Source organism: Gorilla gorilla, chromosome 6, assembly GCF_029281585.2.
Source record: "Gorilla gorilla gorilla isolate KB3781 chromosome 6, NHGRI_mGorGor1-v2.1_pri, whole genome shotgun sequence".
NCBI lineage: Eukaryota > Metazoa > Chordata > Mammalia > Primates > Hominidae > Gorilla > Gorilla gorilla.
The window spans coordinates 106,416,016-106,440,572 of NC_073230.2; the positions used below are offsets into that span (position 1 = coordinate 106,416,016).

At 34.2% G+C, this 24,557-nt stretch overlaps 1 protein-coding gene across 8 annotated transcripts in view; it reads left to right on the forward strand.

The window, feature by feature from the left end:
* Positions 1–24,557, forward strand: part of CACNA2D1 (calcium voltage-gated channel auxiliary subunit alpha2delta 1) — a 494,639-nt gene that overhangs the window by 87,401 nt on the left and 382,681 nt on the right. For all 8 annotated transcript variants that reach the window (XM_055347564.2, XM_055347566.2, XM_055347565.2 and 5 more), the window contains exons 2-3: positions 4,003–4,084; positions 18,389–18,505. In XM_055347564.2, coding sequence (XP_055203539.1) covers positions 4,003–4,084; positions 18,389–18,505 — 199 coding nt within the window. The remainder of the gene's footprint in view (positions 1–4,002; positions 4,085–18,388; positions 18,506–24,557) is intronic.

The following is a 24,557-nucleotide window of genomic DNA, read 5'->3' on the forward strand; positions in this document are numbered from 1 at the left end:
GATACCATTGTTCTTGGATTCCTTTTTCTAGTTACTACTCAGGTTCCTCTATTTGTTCTTTAAATGTACCTTTCCAGAGTTGTCACTACTGTTTATTTCCTTCCTTTCGCTATACACTCTCCTTTGGGAGTTATACATTGATCTTTAATTTCTATGGAGATTTCTCTTTCAAGAGCTTTAAACCCATGCCATTCAATTGCCTAGTGTATATTTATACTTGAGCCTCCCCCAAACACCTCTAATCGAACCAATAAAAATGAACCTGTCAATGTCCCTTTAAACTGTTATTTCTTCTATACTTACTTTCTATCCCACAATTTCCCATCATCCTCTACCTGAGAAACTCCCTAATCATCCCATATTCTTCCTCTCCTTCACTTTCTATATCCAACAGTGCATGAAGTCTTACTGTCCATCCTTCAGAATTTCTGTTGAGCTAGTTGCTTCTACTTGGCCTCCCCTTCTTTTCCCTTTATCCCTTTCACCACCACTGAATTAGTCTGAGTCCATCTCATTTCTTACCTCTTAACTAGACTTTGTCTTTGTGATTTCTGTTCTCCCTCTAAGCTACCATCCATTCAGTGTCAGGGAAATTATTTAATCATGTTTATATACATTTACATGATCTTTTTACTCTCTGACTTCTCATTTTCTAATATCTCTCCATTATTTTGGGAATATAACATAAATGTTTCAGAATCGTATTTAAGACCCTTGGCCTGGCCCATCACTCTTCCCTATCACTCCTGCCCTCATTCCATACCTTTTGCTGAACCAAGCTTGGACTCAGTCATTTGAATCTCTTGAAGTTACTGAACATGTCATGTTTTACATTCTCTTTGCCTTCATTGTTACTTCCCTCTCTGCTCAATTTTGTCAAGTTCCACTTGTCTTTCAAATATGACTTCAAGTAGCTACTACTCCAGAAAGCCTCTTCTATCAACCTCCTCATACCACTAGTTACTAAGCATTGGCTCTCTTCTGCTTCCTCAAACATTTGCTATCATATTCTTGTTGTTGTTTTCTCTCTTCCTCCCAGACCCATTTTTAAACCCAGCCTGCATCTCCATCTTTTGGTATCTTTTCCAGCAGTTACTAGTACTTGTTGAATGGATTAACAAAGAACAACAGTGAATTCTTCCTAATGGAGTGCTATGTTAGTTTCTTATTACGTGAAAAAGCTGTATCCTCTGTAATTTCCCCCAAATTTTATAGTGTCTTCTGGATAAATTTAATAAAACAGTGCTTAGCGATTACATATTTGTGCTTGACAATTTACCAAGAAAGAGAAAGATTGATAAAAAATTTTTGCTCATATGAGTGTTTTGAGTAATTTTTTACTTTCATGATGAATGGGACCTTTCCTTATTTTCTATTTTTTATAACCTTTTAATTCCAGGTTGAAAGGCAGAGTGCCTAAGTATTTCAGAAAACCAAGTTAACACCTCATATTTATAAAAAATAATCCTTGCTCCTATAAAGTGTTCCTAACATCTTGTCAGTGGGGTAGGGAAGACTGGATGGGTTCTGAATTGCTTTTCAGCCAAAACAGGTTCACCTAAATGAACATTGGAAGTGACAGTGCACTTGTGTCAAGTTAGAATACATGTTTTGGGTCAGTTTAGTATAAATCAGAATTCAGGGATGAGTTAAGTTCACTTCTTTACATATATATTCTTTGCCTCTCAGTTTCGAGCTAAAGGGATGTATAACATGTCTTATTATTTGTCAACGTTGGAAATTATATTTGAGAAGAGATGACTCATTTTCTCTAGGTTCTAGGACTTGTTCAACACCTGCTTAGAGAAATGAGATAGTCTCATCTAAATTAGGAAATTACTGTATCAATGGTTTTTGCTCCTACCTGTACCCTACTATAATTTTTTGTATTTAATATAAAAATGGGGCACAACTATGTTTACTAAGAATATTTACTTATAATATTTTTCAAATATAGGCACCAGCTAATAAGTAGCACTAGTTAAAATGTTATTATAACAATTTTTCTCTATTTTATGCCTTATTCCCTTTTATTTGTTTTTTGTTTCTTCATATTCATTTACCTTTTTCTATCCTGTTCATACAGCGTGGTTCAATAAGTATTATTCCTTATTTTCATATGTGCTAAAGTATTCCTAATTTTAATGTATTTCATTTAGTAACTAGTTTGTTTCATATGTAAGTCAAGCCTCTGTGTTTTCCTCTAAGGCATTTCATCCTTTTTTATAACTGGCTTTCCATTTTTTTCTTTCTCTTACCAGCTCATCATTCTTTTAAATGCTCTCTTACATGTCATTTAAATCTCTTCCATGTTATATTTTTATTCCATATTTTGTTATATTTAAATGTATCTGAAAAATATATATTTATACTACTTACATTTATATTTAAAAAAATTTATATTTATACTACTGGAATTCTTCCCTAAGGAAGAGAAGACATACACAGTTGAATCTCCATTATTGAAATTATATATAGATATGTAGAGAAAAGTTCAAATTCAAATATAAATCATCTAGCATTCTTACTAGCTTACTAATGTTTCTTTATATTTGCCTTGGCAGAAAGGAGTACACGCTTTAGGTCTACAACCTGAGGAAGAATAAGTGAAATATATGGAGGAATACAAGTTAAATGATTTTAATATGAATGGGGAAGTTTGTGTGGTTCTATTTGGTAATATCTCTCATACCAGGAAAAAGTGAGATAGAACATGGATTTAGGGTCTTCTAAAATATCCTGACATCCATAGCTTATATTTTAAGATGTCCATTGCATACCTGAAAAAGATCAATCCTTCAATCATAATTGTAATGATCAAAACTATTGCTTTAAAATTTGGATCCAGTAATTCCAGTAATTATTTGGATCTTGTAATTCCAAATTCAGTAATTCCAAATATAAATGGATCTAGTAATTCCAAATCTAAGAGTCTAGCTAAGGAAATAATTTTTTTTGTTGTTGTTGTTTTGTTTTTTTGTTTTTTTGAGACGGAGTCTCGCTCTGTCGCCCGAGCTGGAGTGCAGTGGCGCGATCTCAGCTCACTGCAAGCTCCGCCTCTTGGGTTCACGCCATTCTCCTGCCTCAGCCTCCTGAGTAGCTGGGACTACAGGCGTCCGCTACCACGCCTGGCTAATTTTTTGTATTTTTAGTAGAGACGGGGTTTCACTGTGTTAGCCAGGATGGTGTCAATCTCCTGACCTCGTGATCCACCTGCCTCGGCCTCCCAAAGTGCTGGGATTACTGGTGTGAGCCACCGTGTCTGGCCCGGAAATAAAATATTCTTAAGCTTCATGCTCTAAGATATTTGTGGTAGTGTAGTATGTAGTGGTTAAAAGCTGATGATATCTTAAATTTCTCTTTAAAAAGGAGGATAATCAAGTATATTATGGAATATAGAGATAATGGAATATTAAGTGGCCATTAAAAATAAAATGTTTACAAAATGTAACGTCATGGGAAAGTATGTATCATATGATATAAAGCTAAAAGATATATGCATTTTATATAACATACTTTCAACCATGTGAAAGAATTTTAAAAGACTAGAAGGGAATGCATCAAATTGTTGAATGTTCCACCTGGCTGGTGGAATTATTCTTGCATTTTACAAATGGTCTGCATTTAGTATGATCTTACTATTATATTCAGAAGACTTGTAAGCTAAAAGATAAAGTTTGTAGTTTAGAATGTTTAATAGCTATTTAATGGAATTTTAATTCAAAATAAGCAAATTGTTTACTCTCCTTGGACAAGACATCAATGTCATTTTTCTCCTTTGATTTGGAGGCATTTCAGCATCCTGAAAGCCTGCACACTAAGGATTCAGTGCTTTTGCAATTTAAAGCTGGAGTGGAAGGGTGGACATAGTCGGTGCTAGGAGGGAGAGGAATAATTTAAGGGCATTTTAATGAATTATCTGTAGCGTGGATATAAAATATCAGCATGTGACTTTTATTTGCCAGAGATCTGATAGAACATAATCTTTTCTGATTTCTGCAGTATCAAATCATGGGTGGATAAGATGCAAGAAGACCTTGTCACACTGGCAAAAACAGCAAGTGGAGTCAATCAGCTTGTTGATGTGAGTAAAATCCACCAAATAGATTTCTTAATCTTTTCATTAATTCGAATGCAGTTCTATCTTCTAGGAAACTGTGTCTCTATATTACAAATGGGATATGATTTCTCATGTGGATCTGGTGGTGAAATTCTGAGAGAAACTATTGGTACTGCTAGTTACTGTGAACAAGAAATGCCATCCTTAAAAATTAAGGAAACTTTCTCAGCACACTTTGCAGTTGATACGTAGGTCTCACTTAAGTGAGTCTGCGTGTTATGTATACTCTCCGTAAATTTAAATAGGGAAGTCATGTACTTACTATTATAATGTTTCCATTCTTCAGAATATATTTAATAATCCCTCATACAGTGGTGACTTGAACTCCTGTGATGGATTCTTTTGAATATCCTCAGTGAAAACATATATTCATTCTTTGAGGGTAAAAATTATTTGAAAAATGTTTACAGGCATGTCTAGAGATTAGAGATAGTCAATGAGATCAGTAATAACGGTTCTGGTGCAAGATAAGGAGACTCTATAAAAGGCGATTTTTCTTGTGACTTATGAATTAGCTATGAAAGTCACTCTAAAGTGATTTTTGAGTGACAGCAATATAAATATTTGTATGGCATCTTAACTAGATTATTTTCCATGGGTAAGAGCATTTACATGTATAGGTTCTGTAAGATTTATTAAAAGTTAAATGTCACTTTTTAAGGGCCCCACTACTTTCGTTTCAATGTAAATAATACATTTGAAAATATTCTCATTTTGTGTTGTTAGTGATGCAATGAGGCCTTTTATTTTCCAAAAATGTGATGAGTCAATGAGATAAAGTGGTATAAAAGCAGCTTCATGTATAGTATGACTTTTTATCATGTAAATATATATGAGAAACTGGAATGTGTGGTTACTTTATGTATTAATAGAAATTCTTAAGGAAACCAAATACACACATTCTTCAAAAAATTATACCAGAATCTCTTTATAAAACAACTGTAGAGAGTGTTGAACAAACCTAAGTGTCTGTGAGATAAGGAATACGTTTGGAAATGAAAGGTGTTCCCTGCGAATAACAATGATCAGATTTAATTCTAGTCAGTGTATTCTGTTGAGCACGTAATATGTCCCAGACACTGTGCAGGCTGCCAAGGATAAACAAAGAAACAGTATTCCTCTCCTCAGAGAACTGACACTCTGTTGATAAAAAAAAAAATCTCGATTACTAGTGCAAAGAAACTTGAAAGTTATTGTGTGCCGATGCTTGGGATCTGCAATGATTCACTGTGGGAAACTATATTAGAATATGAAAGTGTGTAGGTAGTAAGTGAGCCTCTATGAAAGTCATAGAGTTTATGGAAGTACCACCAAATCTTCTTTGTTAATTTTCATTTAGACACTATTTAAATTGAGAGCAAAGATTTTATTTAATCATAATGAGAAAAAAAAGAAAGTACAGGTTCTGGTGAGAAGTTATATGACTGTCTTTATCGACAGATGGAGATTAAAAATAAGCTGCTCTTGGGAGCATCTCCCTTACTCTGTGAGTGCTTCCCCAGCCTTAAAAAACAACTTGCTTGGCTGGCCTCATTGTTCCTTTTGGTGTTAATATGTGAAACTTTTTTTTCTGAATCTGCTTTTTTGCAATGAATCGTTAACCAAAAAGAAGTCTCACCTGGTTTCTATTATGCTTTATGAAGGATAGATTACTAAGAAGAGTATAGATATTGATGAATTAATCAATGACTCCAAATTAACATAACAAAATAGAATGGAAAAGATGAAAGAAAATCTCTCTAATTTTCTGTTTATGGGATACATACCTCATTACGGTCACAGAAAAATTCCAAATTAATGAATAATGTGTTAGGTAACTGGGGTGGTGGGAGGAGTATTAGAGCAGAATTCATTATTGGAAATAGAATTTAAGTACTAGGGCACACAAAGAGTGTCATCTTACACAGACAGATGATTCCGTATTGCCTCATTCCTTTTGCTGAAGGATGTCAGAGTTTAGAGTGAACTTTGAGCTGAGATTGGGGGTGTTGGATATACGGTGAGGACCAGAAGTTGAATAAATACAGGAGCTTAGCAGGGCTCCAGTTAGAAATTTATTATTGTAGAAATGAAGGTTGTTCAAATTACAAATTACATTCATTTTTATTGGATTCACAGGGTACAATTAGCTTTTTACATGAAGGCCAAGAACCAACACAGGCACCACAGCTAAAGTAATATATTTTTGGTGATCATGCCACTGCACTCCAGCCTGGGCTTCAGAGTGAGACCCTGTCTCAAAAATAAAATAAAATAAAATAGTAATATATTTTTGCAATTTAGTGAAAATTGCTTTATTGTATCCTAAAATAGTAGCCCATGGAAAGTTGCTAATATTATTAAATACATTCAGTGCTTCAACTTTACAAATGTGAGAGATTTTTCCCAGGTTACCTGCCTGTCTTCTGTTAAAGATCAAGAGCGAATAGGTTTGTTTAGGACTATTGTCCCTGATGCATTAGACTTTTAAGATGTCTCTTATTAGATTATTCCATTACTGAACCATTTGGAGAATACATATGTCCATCAGTTGTATATGTTCATCCACAAGATGGGTAAAATAATTGAGAGAAGGTTAAAATTTTGTTCTAAGTTACACAACTATTAAATTGGATGCAACTCTGAAATTTGAAACACCTTCTTCTATGCTTTAGAACATATGTTAATAGCATTTTTTATCCTTATTTGTACCTTGAAAACATAAGCAAATCCCCACATAAACAAGGTGAGTATATCAGATTATGCTAATGCTCTTTTTATAAAAGATATAAATTAGAAGAAGCCAAACCTCTGCCACTAACAATGATCTACTCATGAATATTTCCATTTTATTTTTTTTTCAAAAAGAAGAGAGTGTAAGGAAATTTCAACATATAATATACATGCATAATTTAAAACCTCCCATTTCTGTTGATAGCACAGAAATGGTTTGTTTGTATTTCCATTGAAATAATTGCTAACAATGGTACAGAAAGTAAGTTTTCACTGACTTTTTTTCTTCATGGTCTTCTAACTGAAGAAAACCCATAATACTTTAAATGGAGTATTATAGCATATCCCTCTGAAAAATCCCTAAGACTATTATACCTTGGTTCTGCCAATTGCCAGCTTTAGGATCTGGCCAAGTTATTTAATCTCATGGAGTTGTTGGGATTAACGATACAATCTGTATAAAATATTTATTGACATATAGTGAGAACTCAACAAATGTCATTCATTTGTCATATTACTTGGTGACATTGTATAAGCTGGGGTACAGGCTGGGCCAGTATGGCAAAGATACAAGCTAAACATGTATTTTTCTGCCACATAGCAGTTGAGAGGTAAGCCATCTAGGACTGGCAGGGTGACTCTGCCATCCTTAGCATGGGGCTTTCATGCCTGGGTGCAAAATGATTCTTCCAGTTGCTTTTCTTTCCCAGCTGTCATGTAAAGGGAAAGAGATTTGGAGAGAAGATATCCAGTCATTTAAGAGTAAGACATTTTGCTCACATTCCAGTGGTTAGAACTTAGTCATATCTAACTCAAAAAGTGTCAAAGAAGTGGAGGCTTTTTCTGAGCAGCCATGTGCCCCGCTAAAATTCTGTCACAATGGAAGGGGACAGAACCAATAGTGGAGGACAAGAGCAGTCTTCACTTGTATGTATTATTATCTGAATATATAAAAATGTATTAAAGCTGTATTAACAGAGATGGAAGCTGTATTTACACATTTAAAACACTTTAGACAGAAAAATAGGAAAACAGTCCCCAAATTTAGAAAAATGTATATGTATTTTTAATAATCTGAATTATAGAATATTTTGAAATATATTTCTAAACACACACACACACACACACACACTCCTTTGGCTACTGCACTGGCAAATGGCAAGGCTGATCATCACATATTTATGAATAGATAACATTTTTAAAAATAAAATAGTCTTAATATTCCTGTAAACAATGTTTTAAAGTTAATGAAATGTTTACCATTGCCATTTGAAATGGTGCATGTCACATTGTTGCTATGAAGCTTTCTTCTTAAAGGTAAACTGTCTGAATTTCTAAAATTTTAGGATAGCATCTGCAAATATATTTAGAATAATGTGTGGATTAGATTTTTCCTGGAAGCTTATTTTTGAAGGTAGGCCCATTCTACAGTGGCATTGCCATAGAACTTCCTGGCTTTTGATTCATTGTTAATGATTTATTAAGTGAAAGTTTCAAAACCAATACCTTTACATTTCAATATGCTACTCAAAGATGTAAATATGAAATGTGTATAAATATTGAGCATTCAACACTCTCAATTAAGGTAGTGTTTACATAAGCGTTCTGAGTGAAGAATTTCTTTTCATTAGTAATTCAGACTAATGCTTACTCTTTGACATTGTGGTCATGTCATCTCATGTAAATAGAATATTCTTTTTCTAGGTGGCGGAGAGTTTAATATATTTACAAAGGGAGATACTCAAAAACAGAGCACAATTAATCATTGGTGATCCTGACTAGGGAATCAGCAAGACGCGCAGGCAACAAGAAAGATTTCCGGGAGTGCTGAAAGAAGCCATATTAGAATATCAGATATTAGAATTCCCTTTACACAATTGTTTTGAGGGTAAAAGGCAACATAAAATTTTAAAGAAGTTATGTGCTTTCTCACTTTAAATAAACAAATACAGCTATTTATTATTAATTCCATATGTTTTGCTTTTATTCAGAGTTGCCTTACTGCCTTCAACAATTAAGTGCTGTAACTAAATCAGCACCATTAATGATGTAGGCAATTTAAAATTATCTTATACTCCTGGATTTGCTCTTTTTGTCCTAAGTAGAAAGAAATCTATTTTGACTGCAGAATATAGCACTATAAAGAATGCAGAGAGTATGGTTTCCCTTCACCATCATCCTCCCCCTGCCTCCCTGCTACACTGGAGATTTTTAAGTAAGAAGCTATTTTTGTTTAAACAGTGGTTAATTACATTCATTTTCAAAGACACAGAATAAACTCAGGGGATTTCTAATTTTAGGGTGAGTTTCAATATTTTCTCAACAGATATTAAAACGTTTTCTCTTTTACCTTCCCATTCTCTTCCGGCCGTTAATTAACATTTTCTGAAGTTATGCTAGTACTTGAGGGATATGTTATTATTTATTGTTTCTCTAAACATATATTTAGTGCAATGGTTCTCAGCCAGGGGCTGTTTTGTGCCCTGGCATACATTTGGCAATGTTTGGAAATACTTCTGATGATCATAACTCAGGGCATGGGATGGTATGGAAATACTTGTGATTATCATAACTCAGGGCATGGGATGGTGTGGAAATACTTGTGATTATCATAACTGGGGGCATGGGGTGGTTGCTACCTGCATACTGTTGGCATAGAGGCCAATGAGGCTTTTAAACATCCTACAGTGCATGAGACATCCCTTCACAACAGAGAATTATCTGTAAAATGTCAATTGTACTAAGGTTGAAAAACTGCTCAAGAAGAACTGAAGAATCTGAGTGTATGAAATTCTTTAAATGAATATAAATTTGTAAAATTGTGTATCAGCATTGGTACATATCAGTTTTGCTTTAGAAAAGCCATTTGTTAATAAGATATGACAGTTATGGGCAAATTAAACTGGGCTGCTTTTAAAAATTGTTTTATTGGCAGTGAAATATATTTAGGTCGTTTGGGGTTAGAGACATTAAACAGGCAGCTCACTCAGCCTATGGTTAATTATTTTTAAATTTAGTTTTAATGAATTTAGTATGATCTTTTTCACTTTTAATTGCATATGAATTTTCTGGCCAAAATGTGTATTCAAATTTATATATAGCTTCAGATATGGAAAAAGAGAGGCTAGGTTAATAAATTATCTCCGGAATTAAACAACGACAACAACAAAAAAACAGGTAGAGAGTTTCTGTTATTTGTGTATGTTAATGTTTTCCTTGTTTTGAATCTAAGTATTCTTAAACATGAACTTAAAATTTACTTCTTGTGTCAAATGCGTTTATCCTAAAAACTAAAAAATTCTTTAGTCTTTGTTATAGTTTAGTTTTTCTGTTCTAGGGACAACCTGCACTTTTGGTTAAATATAATCACCTGTTCTATGTATAACATGGAGAAAATTAAGTGGCCCGTTTGTGATTGTCACTTGTTCTTTTCTTTCTTCTGTCTTTAATATATTGCTCGGAAGCGTCACCATCGTGTTCTTGTTAATAGGAGCTAGGGCGAGTAGCAGTGTGTGCTGCAGAACGCTCACCAATTGTGACTTCATTCTTCCTAAATATCCTTCTAAAGACAATGCTCCATTTGAAATGCTATAGTCCTAGCTAAGAAGCTGTATCACAGCAAATAGAAAGAATAGAGTGGCTAGGGAGACTCGTGAGTTTGGTATTAGAATGCCAGTTTGATATAGTTATCATTGGAAAATTATGCACTATAAATTTGAAGCTATGACCAAATTATGCATTTATATATGTGTGTATATGTATGTGGTATGTATATAATTGCATGTGTGTGTATATATATGTTTGGATTGTGTTTGTAGTAAACAAATTTATAATTCAGATTCTTCCTATGTACTAATTGCTGTGATAGCCACTAGAAGTTCTGAGCTAGGTAGTTTACTAGTCTAAAATATGTTGGGTAGACTAGAGAATAAGATATAAACCATCCTTTTATATGAAGGATCCTTTTACCATCCTTCATAATTATGTCTCAATTTACCTTTCACTCTTTATTTTCCCATAACTCCTTGTATTACACCCATTCTGATCTCTTTCATCCCTTACTGAATCACGTTTCCTCCAAAACGTGGCTGTAGTTTCATTTATGTGACTATTGCATCCTATGTGATCTTAATTTCCTCTGAATTCTGACAGCATACATTTCTATATCTCTTCATTGGAACACTCATATTCTTCCTCACACTGATCATTACCTTAATTTGTGTATTTATTCTATTGTTGGAATTTAATTATTGTATTGGTGTTGTATTTGTAGTCTATTATGTAACTGCACAGCATCTTAACCATGATTTTTTTAGGTTTAAAATAAATACTGATTTTAAAATACAGGGAAGAAGTTGTTATAAATCATTATTCACATTCCCAGCAAAGCCTGACAGAGAATCAGTATCCATTCACTAATTCATGCAATTGGTATTGATTGTGCCAGGCACTGTGCTATGCGCTGGTTACGTACCAGTGAACAAAACAGACAGGAATCTTTGTCTTCTTGAGATTTACCTTGTGGTGAAGGGGAATAGAAAATACACAATAAACATCACACGTATATAAATTATATATCTTTGATGTTTGCACATGCTTAAAAGTAGCAAAATAGAAATATCAAGTCATAAAAATTTCAAAGGTAGTGTCCCAATTCAAAAAGCTAGGTTATAGGGAAAAGAAAAAAAAGGCCATAATTTACTTAGAGTGAAGATGCAGAGAATCAAATGTGATTTTTTTTTTTTTTTTTTGAGACGAAGTCTCGCCCTGTAGCCCAGGCTGGAGCACAGTGGCGCGATCTCAGCTCACTGCAAGCTCCGCCTCCCAGGTTCACGCCATTCTCCTGCCTCAGCCTCCCAGATAGCTGAGACTACAGGTGCCTGCCACCACGCCTGGCTAATTTTTTTTTTTTGTATTTTTAGTAGAGACGTGGTTTCACCGTGTTAGCCAGGATGGTCTGGATCTCCTGACCTCGTGATCTGCCCACCTCGGCCTCCCAAAGTGCTAGGATTACAGGCGTGAGCCACCGCGCTCAAATGTGATTTTTAAAAATGACGATACAGTGTCATGCATCTTGTAAAATGATTACCTATAGTTTCATAAATATACACACTAAGTTGAATTAATGTATTTTAGCAGTTGGTATTTGCATTAGTTCTTTACCCAGCAGCCCTAAACACAGTTGACAATATGCTAAAGAGTAAGACATTTTAAAAGCTTGACTTTTATTTAGTAGATTACATCATTTATTATTTTAATCAAAGGGAAGGAAGAGGTTGAAGAGATCAGGGACTAATTAGAAATGATTACATAATTTTTATGGCAAAATTCATTTTGTTAAAACTCAGCTAATTTTCACGGGGAAAAGGAGGTTTTGTTTGTATTGTATTTGTTGTTGTTAAAGTATATTCTAACATCAATTCAGATCTACAGTCACTAGTTACTCTTTACCTTAGGTGAAGGAATCTTCACATTTCTCAACATTTCTGTGTGATGGCCAGCTTAGATGATGAGGAGACTTATGATAAAGAAAAAAGAGACTTAATGATATAGAAAAATACTACATTAGTATTTGTTTAGTTAAGGGAACTTTGATCCTTGAAAGTGACCAAGAAAGTACGTTATATCATTCTTTTGTGTTAATACACCTTTTAGAAAGAAGACATTCTTAGTTGCTAGGGAACAAGTAGTTCAAAAGCCCAAGGAATACTTAATAAAGGAAAAAAAATGTATAACCCACAGACAAACCATCCCACGTTGCAAAATTCAACTAAAATTAAGTGAAATTGATTTTGTGGGTATCTGAAGCAGCAGAGGTGACAATGAATCCCTTTTCTTGCCTTCATTAGTATTGAAGATATTGAATTTACTCCTGTTACCCAATAGAGAGTGGAATTAGAATGATGGTGGGAAATATAATGTAACACTTTCTTTTAATCCCACTTCTCATTATTTTGAGGTAGGATGATATTTATTTATCCAGTTTGTCTAGTTTTATACAATGTATGTATGTATGTTCATTTCGATATTTTTAGCTTTTCTGTCATCTTTCTTCTTAGAATCTCACACAATTGTGAAGGTAATAATGGGTATCCTTGAACTAATTTCATTATTTCCTGATGCCTAATGGAAATTGTATGTTGCTCACTATGGAGCTCATCTTTCATATTAATCAGAATCTAATGATAAATGAAATGAAAATGCAAACTTATAATAAAGAAATAATGTTAATCACAACTTCAGACATGGGGTTCTGTTAGAATGTTTCATTATTAGGAACAGTGAATCACTCAGGAAGTTTATTATCGATCTACTTATTAAAAAAAAATAGACTGGGTGCCGTGGCTCACGCCTGTAATCCCAGCACTTTGGGAGGCTGAGGAAGGAGGATTGCTTGAGCCTGAGAGTTCAAGACCAGCCTGAACAACATAGTGAGATCCTATTAAAAAAAAAACCTAGCAAAATCAAGCGAACTCAGGAGGAGCCTGGCTTTCAGCAAGAACTCAAGTTATTTAGAAAATAGTTTGGTCAGAGGAAGGGCAGTTCAGAGGCAAGGCAGCCTCAGAAGCTATTTTTGTTGACTCTGCTGGGAGCTCTTCACAGCTAACTCATTATGTTAGTCTTCTATTGCTATGGTGACAGATGACTAAAAACTTATTGGTTTAAAACAATGCAGATTCATTATCTTACAATTCTGGAGATGAGAAGTCCTTTCTGTGGCTCATTTCTCCTTCCTTTGGTCTTCAAAGCCAGCAGTGTTGGCCTGATTTCTTTTCATGCTGCCATTTCTCTGGTTTACTCTTCCTTAGTCACATCTTCCTCTTCCATTTTTAAGGACCTTTGTGATTCCATTGGCTAACTCTGACTATCTAGGGTAATCTTCTTTTAAGTCCAGCTGATTAGTAAATTTAATTCCATCTGCAAACTTAATTCCCTTTTGCTATGTGACAACATATTAACAGGTTCTGGGGATTAGGATATGGATGTTTGGGAAGCCATTATTCTGTCTATCATAACCACCACTTCTATTGCTCAGTAGATCTGAATACTGTTTTCCTCTCACTAGTCTCTTCAGTTCCCCTTCTACTTAAACCTTTGATCCATGCTATTTCATCCAACTGTCATCTTGTGGTGAGAGCATCTGATTGGCTCAGTGCGTTATCTTTATTTATACAGGTCTTTTATATTTGGCTCGTTACATGCCATTGACTCAGAAGTTAACTTCTTGCAGGTCTAATATAAGTCCTGATACAATTGGTTAGAAGTCAAAGACAAGGCCATACATTAGAATATTTCTAGCCATGTGCAAGGGAGCTCCTATTTCATCAGGGACTGTCAAAGGGAAAGTGTCCCTCAGAAAGATGGCTGCGGATATGGCAGAAATCTTGATTGCTTGTCCAAGACAATTTCCATGGAAGGAAAGTACAGGTGCAAGTGTTGGGAAATGGGGTTGTCAAAATTTACATACCTAAGATTTAATATGCAGAAATTTGACTGTTTCTCTTTAGGGAACTTAACTTGCTTATGAGCTGCCATTCTCTTTCCTAGGAGAGGGAAAAATTAATTTCATCACTTGAAGGTTAGCCTCTTTCAGATCAAAACAGCCTTTTGTGGTCAACTAAGGATTTAGTAAGTTCTAACTCTTTTTCGATATTCTCTAATCTTCTTTACTTTGTTTCTCCATGCCTGGGCGCAGGGAGAAACTTATATGGCAAGGTATCTGGTGTATTTGCTTGCTTTTGTTCTCTTGATATAGATAGTGAACTTGACTGCTACTTAGAACTTGGCCAATCTTCTCAACCTGCTTAGGGCCCCTCAGCTGTAGGTGGTTCTTTACCATTATCCTTCAGCTGGGTGTCTGCTTCCCACTTTCCATCTCTCAGCCTCTGCATTAGAATTTCTTTGATCCTGCACGGAGCCTATCTCCTAGCAGACATACCGACCCTTGTTCCTTTCTTGCTCATTTCAAAGGGCTTTCTTAAATTTCCATGTCCTGCTGAAGCCAAGGAAGATTTAGGGCATAGAATGGCATTGAAGATTCACTTTGCCTAAATATGCCACATTACCATTCACCTTTGGCTGCTCTAGACATTGGTTTGCTCTTTTATGATGAAATGTGATTCAGACTCCCTCCAGATATTCTGAAGCCTGAATCCCATTGTTCTCACTAATACAATGGTTAATTAAATGTATATTATAGATTTCTTAAAGTGAATAAATAATATAATGTATGTGAAACACCTAAAAGTGACATAGAGTAGCTGCCTACATTGATTGCTAATAATGATCTAGCTGGGTGCAGTGGCATGCACCTGTAGTCCAACTACTTGGAAGGATCACCTGAGACCAGGAGTGCTAGGATTGCCTCTGTGAATAGCCATTGCACCCCAGCCTGGGCAATAAAGTGAGACCTGTCTCTAAAAAACTTTTTTTTTTTAAATAAAAAATTTTAAAAATTTTTAGGTCATCTAAAAGCTTGGAAGCATATTTAGTTTTGAGTAAATATTTCTGGGGCATCTGTATTACGATTTCCAAGAGGTTTCTTTAGGAATTTTGTTAAGCAATTATATCATTGAGTAATATCATTTTTTAGATATTAAATTTGAAGTTATTTTAAAATGTATAATTGTGATGATTATCTTGGAACTGTGGACTTAATTAGAGCAAAGTGACTTAGAACATATATTATGTTAACATAGCTGATTAGCATAATTAACATGTTAATTAGAACAAAGATATTTAGAACAAAGATTATGGTTTTTTTGGCTGTCTCAGAAACCATAATCTAGGTTGTCATCACAGAGAAACTTGGTCTTTGAATGTTACAATGAAAGTACATTAAAGCCAGTTGGTTAAGATTGTAGGAAAGAAAGAATGTACAGGTGACAAGTATTCTTTTTGTTAAGACTTATGTCAGGGTGGCAGCAGGAGAACTTCAACTTTAGGGAAACTAAAGCATATGAGTGTATCAGGAGGAAAAGCATCTTGTTTTGAAGTCTGTCTATATGCTACATTCTTTCTAGTAGAGAAAAAACAAAGGCCAGTTTTGCACAGCATGTGAAGAGTTGATAGGATTGAAATGTAACTCTGTCTGGTGCCAAAAACTCGTATTATTTCCACCATGCTGTTTTTCCTTCGAAAAAGAAATTGGATAAAATGGCAAAGCAGATAATTATTTAAATTATCTGCTTTAAATTACTGTTTTAAATAATTAAAACAGTAAACTGAAGAAGAGGAAAAGATACCTCAAGATATGTTTGAAATATTAATATATGAAATATTGTAGAAATATGTCTTAGTGATGGAAAGAGTTAGAAATATACACATATTATGAAAATATATTGCGTGATCATAAAAATCCATATGAAACCTTCTATTCTGAAAATTATTTACTAAACATATATCAGGAGAGCTTTGCAATAGCTGTCATGACAACAAAGATGATTGTAGTCTTTGGAACCAGAAGCAAGAGCTAGTTTTTTTGGCGGACAGTTATATAATTTTAATTAATTTTTATTACCAAAGAAAGCAATTCAATTGTGGTTTTATATATAAAATAATACAGCCAGATATTTACACTAGGGGTTCTAGACTTTAACTTCTTGACTTAATTTATTTCACATTTATTTGTGAGTTACATCTTGTTTTTGTTAAGTATTTAAAAATTATCCTAAAAGGAAAATTTGAGAGAATATAAATTTATATATTTGAGAAGATACTTACATGCTTAAAATAGTTTCTGCTGATTTATAATCTATTTATTCCTTAAAGCACCAAGTAATTAATATGTCTGGCACATGTATGTAGAGACTTAATAAATGATATTACCTGAAGTATAGATTGCACATCTGAACTAATCTCCACCAACTATGAAGCATATTGTATTCCCTATACCACAGGAAGGAGGTTAGACTGCATAGAGAAATGAACAAGGTATTAATGGTACAATGCACACTACATTTCACACCAATTAGCTCTATTGGTTTTACTGCAAAGAACTACATATCCTGGATCAATTAAAGTGATGTTGTGGTTTATCTGTTTGTACCTCAAATCAATTAATCAATGTTCCTAAATCTTATCTTAGTCTGAAATGAAAGATAAAGCTTTGCATTGGATGAAGTTCTTCATGGATGATATGGGTCTTTAAAAAACAGAATTCAATAATCTGCCTCTTAGCAGAAAGCATAAGCAATCCAGTAAAATGCAGGACTCCTGGATGAATCCAAATATGGAGATTTTATCACTAAATTAATGTGCCTTGAGTACTTTGAGTGAAAACTTATAAGTTCAAAGTTCACATGAGTATGGAAAAGTCTCAGTGTGAATAAGTCACTTTTAGGAGTAAAAATTGATTTAAATCTTTACAAAATATTAATTTTAATTCCAATAAATTTTAATTTCAAATAAATTTTTATTTCAAATAAAAAATTATAAGTCCATGTAAAACTAATATGCTCTGTGGTCAATAAATGTTAGTATGTATCTGTGTCCATTTGAAGTCAGTATTCACCAGTGTTATCAGTGCGCAGCTGGGATCATACTGTAGAACCTGTTGGTAGTAAAGCAGAATGCTGGAGTTGTGCCAGAAAAAAGCAGGGTTGAACTGATTCCTGTATGTGCCTGGATTCACTTCTCATAAGACAGTAAAAACCTGCCAGGTCCTGGCTTTCAAAGATGGTTTAGTCATGCATGTGCACCCCATCTGTTGGATGCATGAGGGATTTCCTTCTCATCTCAGCCCTCCAGCCACAAACACTGTGACTGCTTCCCCTCCAACCCCCCTTTCTTTAATTCTTCCTCTCCTGCTGAGTGTGTACAGGCTGTGTAAGACAGGTGCAACTTATGCCACTCTGGGGAAATCCTTCCATAGACACAAAGGTGAGCCAGAAAGGTAGTCAAATTTTTCTTTTGGCACCTAGCTTAAATTCAGTATACTTTAATTCAGTGATTAAAAACTAACAGCAACATTTACTTTGATAAAAAAAAAAATATACCCCATTACAGTTCTAACCAAAACCTTAATGACCTTCATCTCTTCTATATGTGAACTGTCTCCTAAGCTCCTCTTGTTATCTAGATGAATATTAGCAGGGGCTTTATATGTATTCTCTCTCTCTCCGTTCTGTAGCACATAACCCTTCCTCCTACCTTTGTTTTCCACACTCCTCCAGGTTTGACCTCCCGTGCTCCATTTCGCCTTCTGTTGTCTAGGATGGCTACCCTTTCTCTTACGATGCTGATGACAGATAATACCCAGTTTCGAGATTGGAGAGTGCCGCATCAAGCCTCAAAATTGCATGTAAAAACCATTGTGGTACAAGATGTTTCACAACCTGTTAACATAACCTATATTTTGGCAAGCTGGTGGTCCTAGAGCAAATTTATATTTACATATTTTTTCCTGACACACTCAAACTCCAAAAAGATCAAGATAAAGAAAGAACAGGGTGGTGTTTCTAATCAGTTGTTTATAGTTTTAAATACATTCCAATGGGAACTTGTAAGCCAAATAAGTAACTATTGTTCTTACTAGTTTTTTTTTCTTTCACACAGATTTATGAGAAATATCAAGATTTGTATACTGTGGAACCAAATAATGCACGCCAGCTGGTAGAAATTGCAGCCAGGGATATTGAGAAACTTCTGAGCAACAGATCTAAAGCCCTGGTGGTGAGTTTAAATTGGATCTGCTCATTTTATTATTTTCCTTGCTTATCTATTATTTAATTTTCATGCTCTATTGAGGGGTTTTGGTATGTGTTCTTCTTCTTAGTAACTGTTCATCTGATATGTTCATAAAAAATGAGATATCATGGTTTAAATGCAAACCCCAAAATATTTCTAATTATGTTTATTTTATATTACTATTATATTTTAATAAAGTATGTTTAATTGATTATATGTATATGTATCCACATGTACATCATGATACATAATAATAAATCGAACATGTTTAAATCCATATGTACATCATGATACATAATAATAATTGAACATGTTTACACAACATAAAACCCAGAATATTATCATCCTCTTTAGTTGTATAGTCTCTTATTCCATCACCCTTCCTCTCTGCTAGAGGTGGCCAAAATGCTAGATATTCAAGTTACCATTTTTTTCTTTTTAAAAATAGTTGTCCCTCACAAAAATGCTTTGCTAAACAAGTTATTCTTTAGTTTGCTTACTTTTTAGCATTATCAAATTCATATTGCACTCTATGTAATCTTCAGCTACTTGGTTTTCTCCATCAACATTGTGTTTGTATGATTTATATGTATGTTTGCACTTAGATTTAATTCATTTTATTCAGTTAAATATTTTATGAGGATGTATCTCAATTTCTTCATTTAGTCTCTGTAGGTGGGTAAATTATTATTTGGATTATTCCAGATGGATACTATTATGAATAGTGCTGCTGAATTTTCTTGAACAAGTCTCCTAGTACTTATGTGTAAGAATATCTGTAGGGTCAATACAGGAGAGTAGAATTGCTAGATTGTAGGGTATTCGCAGAGTCAGCTTTATGAAATGACAATTGTTTTCCAAAATAGTCGTATCAATTCAGACCTTCACTAGTTATATATGAGCCCACATTGATACATATTCTGGCCGACATGTGGAAGTGTTACACTTCTTAATTATAGGCAATCAAATGGGTGTAAATGGTACCTCTGCTTGTCACTAATGAGGGAGACATCTTGCTGTATATTCATTTACCTTTCTTGTTTCCTCTTCAGTGAAATTTTTTTGTACATTTAAAAAATTGATTTGTAGGTTATGTATTCCTGATGCTAATTCATTTTAGTTATATATGATGCAAACATCTTAATTTTATTGCAAAGTCAACTTTTCTTCTAATTATTAGTATTGTAGAGTGTTTTCTTTAAGAAATCCTTGCCTAACCTGAGGTTATACACATAATTTATTTCATTCTCCATGATTCTAAGCTTTGTCTTTTGCATTTATGTGTTTAGTCCACGTGCAAGTTATATGAGTATATAATTTTAGTCTGCATTTCAAATTATTTTTTCCAAGGAATTTTTCTAGGGCATTTATAAATTAGTTTGCCTTCCCCTAGTAAACTCCAGTTGTCCAGCTCAATATCTAGTAGGCTGATATGGTTTGGCTGTGTCCTCACCCAAATCTCATCTTGAATTGTAGCTCCCATAATTCCCACGTGTTGTGGGAGGGTTGTGGTGGGAGGTAATTGAATCAGGGGTGCGGGTCTTTCCCATGCTGTTCCCGTAATAGTAAGTCTCATGAGATCTCATGGTTTTATAAAGGGGAATTCCCTTACACATGTTCTCTTGCCTGTCGCCGTGTAAAATGTGACTTTGCTCCTCCTTTGCCTTCTGTCATGATTGTGAGGCCTTCCCGGCCATGTGGAAGTGTGAGTCAATTAAACCTCCTTCCTTTATAAATTACCCAGTCTGGGGTATGTCTTCATTAGCCATGTGAGAACAGAGTAAATACATAGGCTAAGTCCCTCACTATATTCTTCTTCAGAATAATCTTGAGTATTCTTAAACTTTTACCTTTTATCTAAATTTTAGATTTGGCATATAATTATCCAGGAAAATGTCTACTGGGATTTTGATTTGTATTATATTGACTCAGACCAAATTGAGAAGAATTGATATCTTTATTATATTTTGTCTTTCTATTTATAAATAGTATCTCTTATTTAGCAGTATTTTATACCATTTGATAAACTTTAAAAATTTTTTTCATAAACTTCTTATACATCTTTTGTTAGATATAATGCTGGAGCTTCAGTTTAGCTCCTCTTATTCTTTGTTTGTTTTTGAGACAGCGTCTCACTTCATTGCCTAGCCTGGAGTGCAGTGGCACAATCACTGCTTACTGCAGCCTCGACCTGCTGGGCTCAGGCAGCCCTCCCACCTCAGCCTTCCAAGTAGCTGGGACTACAGGCATGTACCACCACACCTGGCTATTTTTTAATTTTTTGTAGAGATGAGGTCTCCCTATGTTGCCCAGGCAAGCCTTTAACTACTGGGCTCAAGTGATCCTACTGCCTTGGCCTCCCAAAGTGCTGGGATTACAGGCATGAGCCACTGCACCCCGCCTGGTTCCTCTTATTGTGTAGATTTCAGTACATTTATGGATATTTATCTCAATACAACTCTGAATTTCCTGTTTGCTTAATACTCATTGTTCAGGTTTTTTTGTTTACTATGTTTTATAAATATCTTGACCCTCAAAAATTTTCTGTTCTGTTCTTTCTTTCTTTATATTTCTTTTTTATTTCTATGCTTTCTTTCTTTCTTTATATTATGCTTCTTCAAATATCCAAGATATTGTTGTAATGTAGCAGGTATGTTGGTTGGAATTTTTGTTACACCGTGTTGCTAGAGGTTGAGACATTTAATTGAAAATAATAACTGAGGTCAGATGCAGTGGCTCATGCCAGTAATCTCAGCACTTTGGGAGGCCGAGGTGGGAGCTGAGGTCAGGAGTTCAAGATCAGCCTGGCCAACACGGTGAAACCCCGTGTTTACTAAAAATACAAAAATTAGCTGGGTGTGGTGGCAGGTGCCTGTAATCCCAGCTACTCCAGAGGCTGAGGCAGGGAGAATTGCTTGAACTCGGGAGGCAGAGGTTGCAGTGAGCTGAGACCATGCCACTGCACTCCAGCCTGCGTGAAAGAGCAAGACTCCGTCTCAAAAAAATAAAAATAAGTAAATAAATAAATAAAAATAATAATTGAGTAATTCATAGGAAGATAAACTTTCATTACTGGAAAATGAAAGCATTATTATCTTCAATTTTGGAGAGAGAATACCCTTTTTTATTTAAGTAAATGTTTGTAATAAAAACTTATCTAATAAAAATAAGGTGCTATCTACTGAAGTGATTAATATTCAGGTGACAGTAGAAAATGATTCGATTTATATTGATTTTATCAATCTACATTTTTCCTCTGGATGTAGGAAGCAGGTAATTTGGACATCATAGTCTCTTAAAAAAGGTTGTGGAATGAAATAGTGTGTCTTGCCTTAATTGGATTAAAATAGAATTCTATTGAGACTTTCTTTCTTATTTCTCATTTGGAATGGAAGCTCAAGACACCTGGTGCATTATTTGAGTCTTGTGAGGGATCAGTAGAATATCTTAAGCACATGATGACAGGATACTGAAGACACAATGGCTAATTAAGTGTAGAATAGTTCAATTTTATTTCAGGGAGACAGATTCATGTTTGTTTTCAAACTAAATTCTTTGCTTAACTTCCTTGATTCCACAAAAATATAAAACATTATTTCAAAGAGAAATATTTTGAGGCTAATGAAAAACATATGCTACATTGTATTGTAAATGAATGCAAGATGGCATTGTTAATTTGCTTCTATTTTAGTTGTAGGCTTATACTGAGGGAGACATCTGGATTAAAGGAGCTTTATTTCTTCTGGGTGGGACACTAATGTAATTTTATAGGTAAATACAGTGGAAAACATCATGAATATACAAATCTAAGGTAGATGATAAAATTTAATACTAGTTAGGCTTTATTGAGTGGTTACTAAGTAGCATCATCTAATTATTTCCCATAATAATACTATGGTAGAGACACCATTATTAGTCTCATTTTTCAATGAAGAAACTGGGACTTTGAGAGTTCCTGAAACTTGCCCAAGGAAATATATCTAATAAGTAATGTTTGCCAGTGCTTCTTAAACTTTAATATGCATGCAGATCACCCGTGGCTCTTGTTAAAATCCAGATTTTTATTCAGTAGATCAGGACAGAGATAGTACATTTCCTATAAGCCACCAAGCATAAGGTAATGCTTATGCTCCTGGTACAAAGACTATACTTTGAGCAGCAAGAATGTGAAATTTGAATGTGAATTTGATTGTGAAATTCAAATTCAGGTGTGTCTGGCTTCAAGATCTACATTCCTACTTATTACACAAATACATCCTTTGACCTAAAGAAGTGTATAATTATAACAAAGAAGAAATGAGGCTAAGTAGTATTTCGTAAACTTCTATTCATCCATGCTGAATAAGCATTCGATGATCTAGATAATAGAATATTCTGGAAGGCTATTAATTTTTCAGTGAATCCTGTATCAATTAACCATTTTCAAAAGAATGATTTAGTGAAAGAAAATATATGGTATTTAAACAATTTTCATTTTTATTTGAGTTTGGAAAATTTTAAAACCTTCATTATTTAGTAAACGTAAGATATCTTTGAAAATATAAATGTAAACACTGTGAAAGAAAAATAAATGTATCTGGTTGTTTTCTTATATGCCTACTAAAGAAATTACTTAACAGTCTTTGATAATTCAGGTTTTTGAAAAAAGGAGGTTAAAAACTGGAGGGTTTTTTGGTGAAATTATTGCTTTTTAGTATCTGCAATAATTGTTATTGTGCATACATGAACACAGATTTTATGTATTTGAAGATTAAATTGTTAGTCCTATCTTTTATAATCTTTTTGATTAAAAAGTCAATTTAACTTATTGCCTTATGTGCTAGCTTGTTTTTGTTTATATGTTTGACTCTAAACTACTTATTGCAACTTTATTTTACACTCATTTGTGCTTTTGTCTTTTGATCAGCTCCATCTACCAGCCTTACGAAGAGCTGAAAGATAAAACGATATCAAAACCTTTTAGTTGCTATCTCTTTGATAGCAATTTTGCTTTTTTTTGTTGGGGGTGGGGGCTAGTTACTATATAAAATCATGTTATGATTCTGATGACTCATATGTATTAGGCCCTTACAGAAACTCTGTGAAATAGACACATTAAACATTTATACATTCTTATTTTATAAATGAGGAAATTCAGAAGACCAATGTTCTTATCCAAGACTGTGTAGATAGCATGAGGTAGTGGTAGAATTCAACTTTATGACTTCTGTCTAAAGTCCAGTTTTTTTCCCCTCTAAACCCACATTCATAATTTGAACTATTTTATTTCCAAGATGTGTCTGCTAAATGACTTTTTTTCCTGACATTTGCTACGTCTATATCTCAGTAACTGGCTCCCTGCAATGATTATATGACTAATATCATTGGATTATTCTTAAGCAATCTCAAATCAAACAATGTTTTGAAGCAAAAAAGATATAATCATTTAACATTATTATGAACATACATTTCAGCTTGAACTAGGCTGAAATATCTGCAAGTGTTAATGAACAATTTACAGGAGAAAGCTTTTCAACAAAGCAATCCAACCTCCAATGCGGCCTTCTGAGAGACGGAGGTAAATGAAATCAGTGGTCTCATTGTTCACCAACCAGCCCAGCCAAGGGGATCTGCTCAGTAAATGAAGGTCTCTAGGCATTTTGCTCAAAGAAAATAGGATCAAGGTTATAATAAACAAATTTTTCTGGTGACATTTTCCAATTATGGCATATTCTGTCTCCCTCTGGTTGTCCTGGTAACTTTAATTAAAGCTGCTCCAATCTATTTTGAAGCTTTAAATACTGTAATATACTCCAACTCTTAATTCAACCTTGATATTGAGCTTATGATTAGATAACAAAAAAAGGAACATGACAAATGTTTTCAAGTGATTTTTAAAGTAGGTTTTGTTTTTGTTTTCCTGGAAGTAGTAGATGATTGTTATTTAACCAAATAGTTTTTTTTTTTTTCTTTAACTCTTAGGCCAGTCGTTCTATATCATTTCTATTTGTCAGCAGTGCCAGTAACATTTTAGAAAAATGCAGCTTTCTGGTCTTTA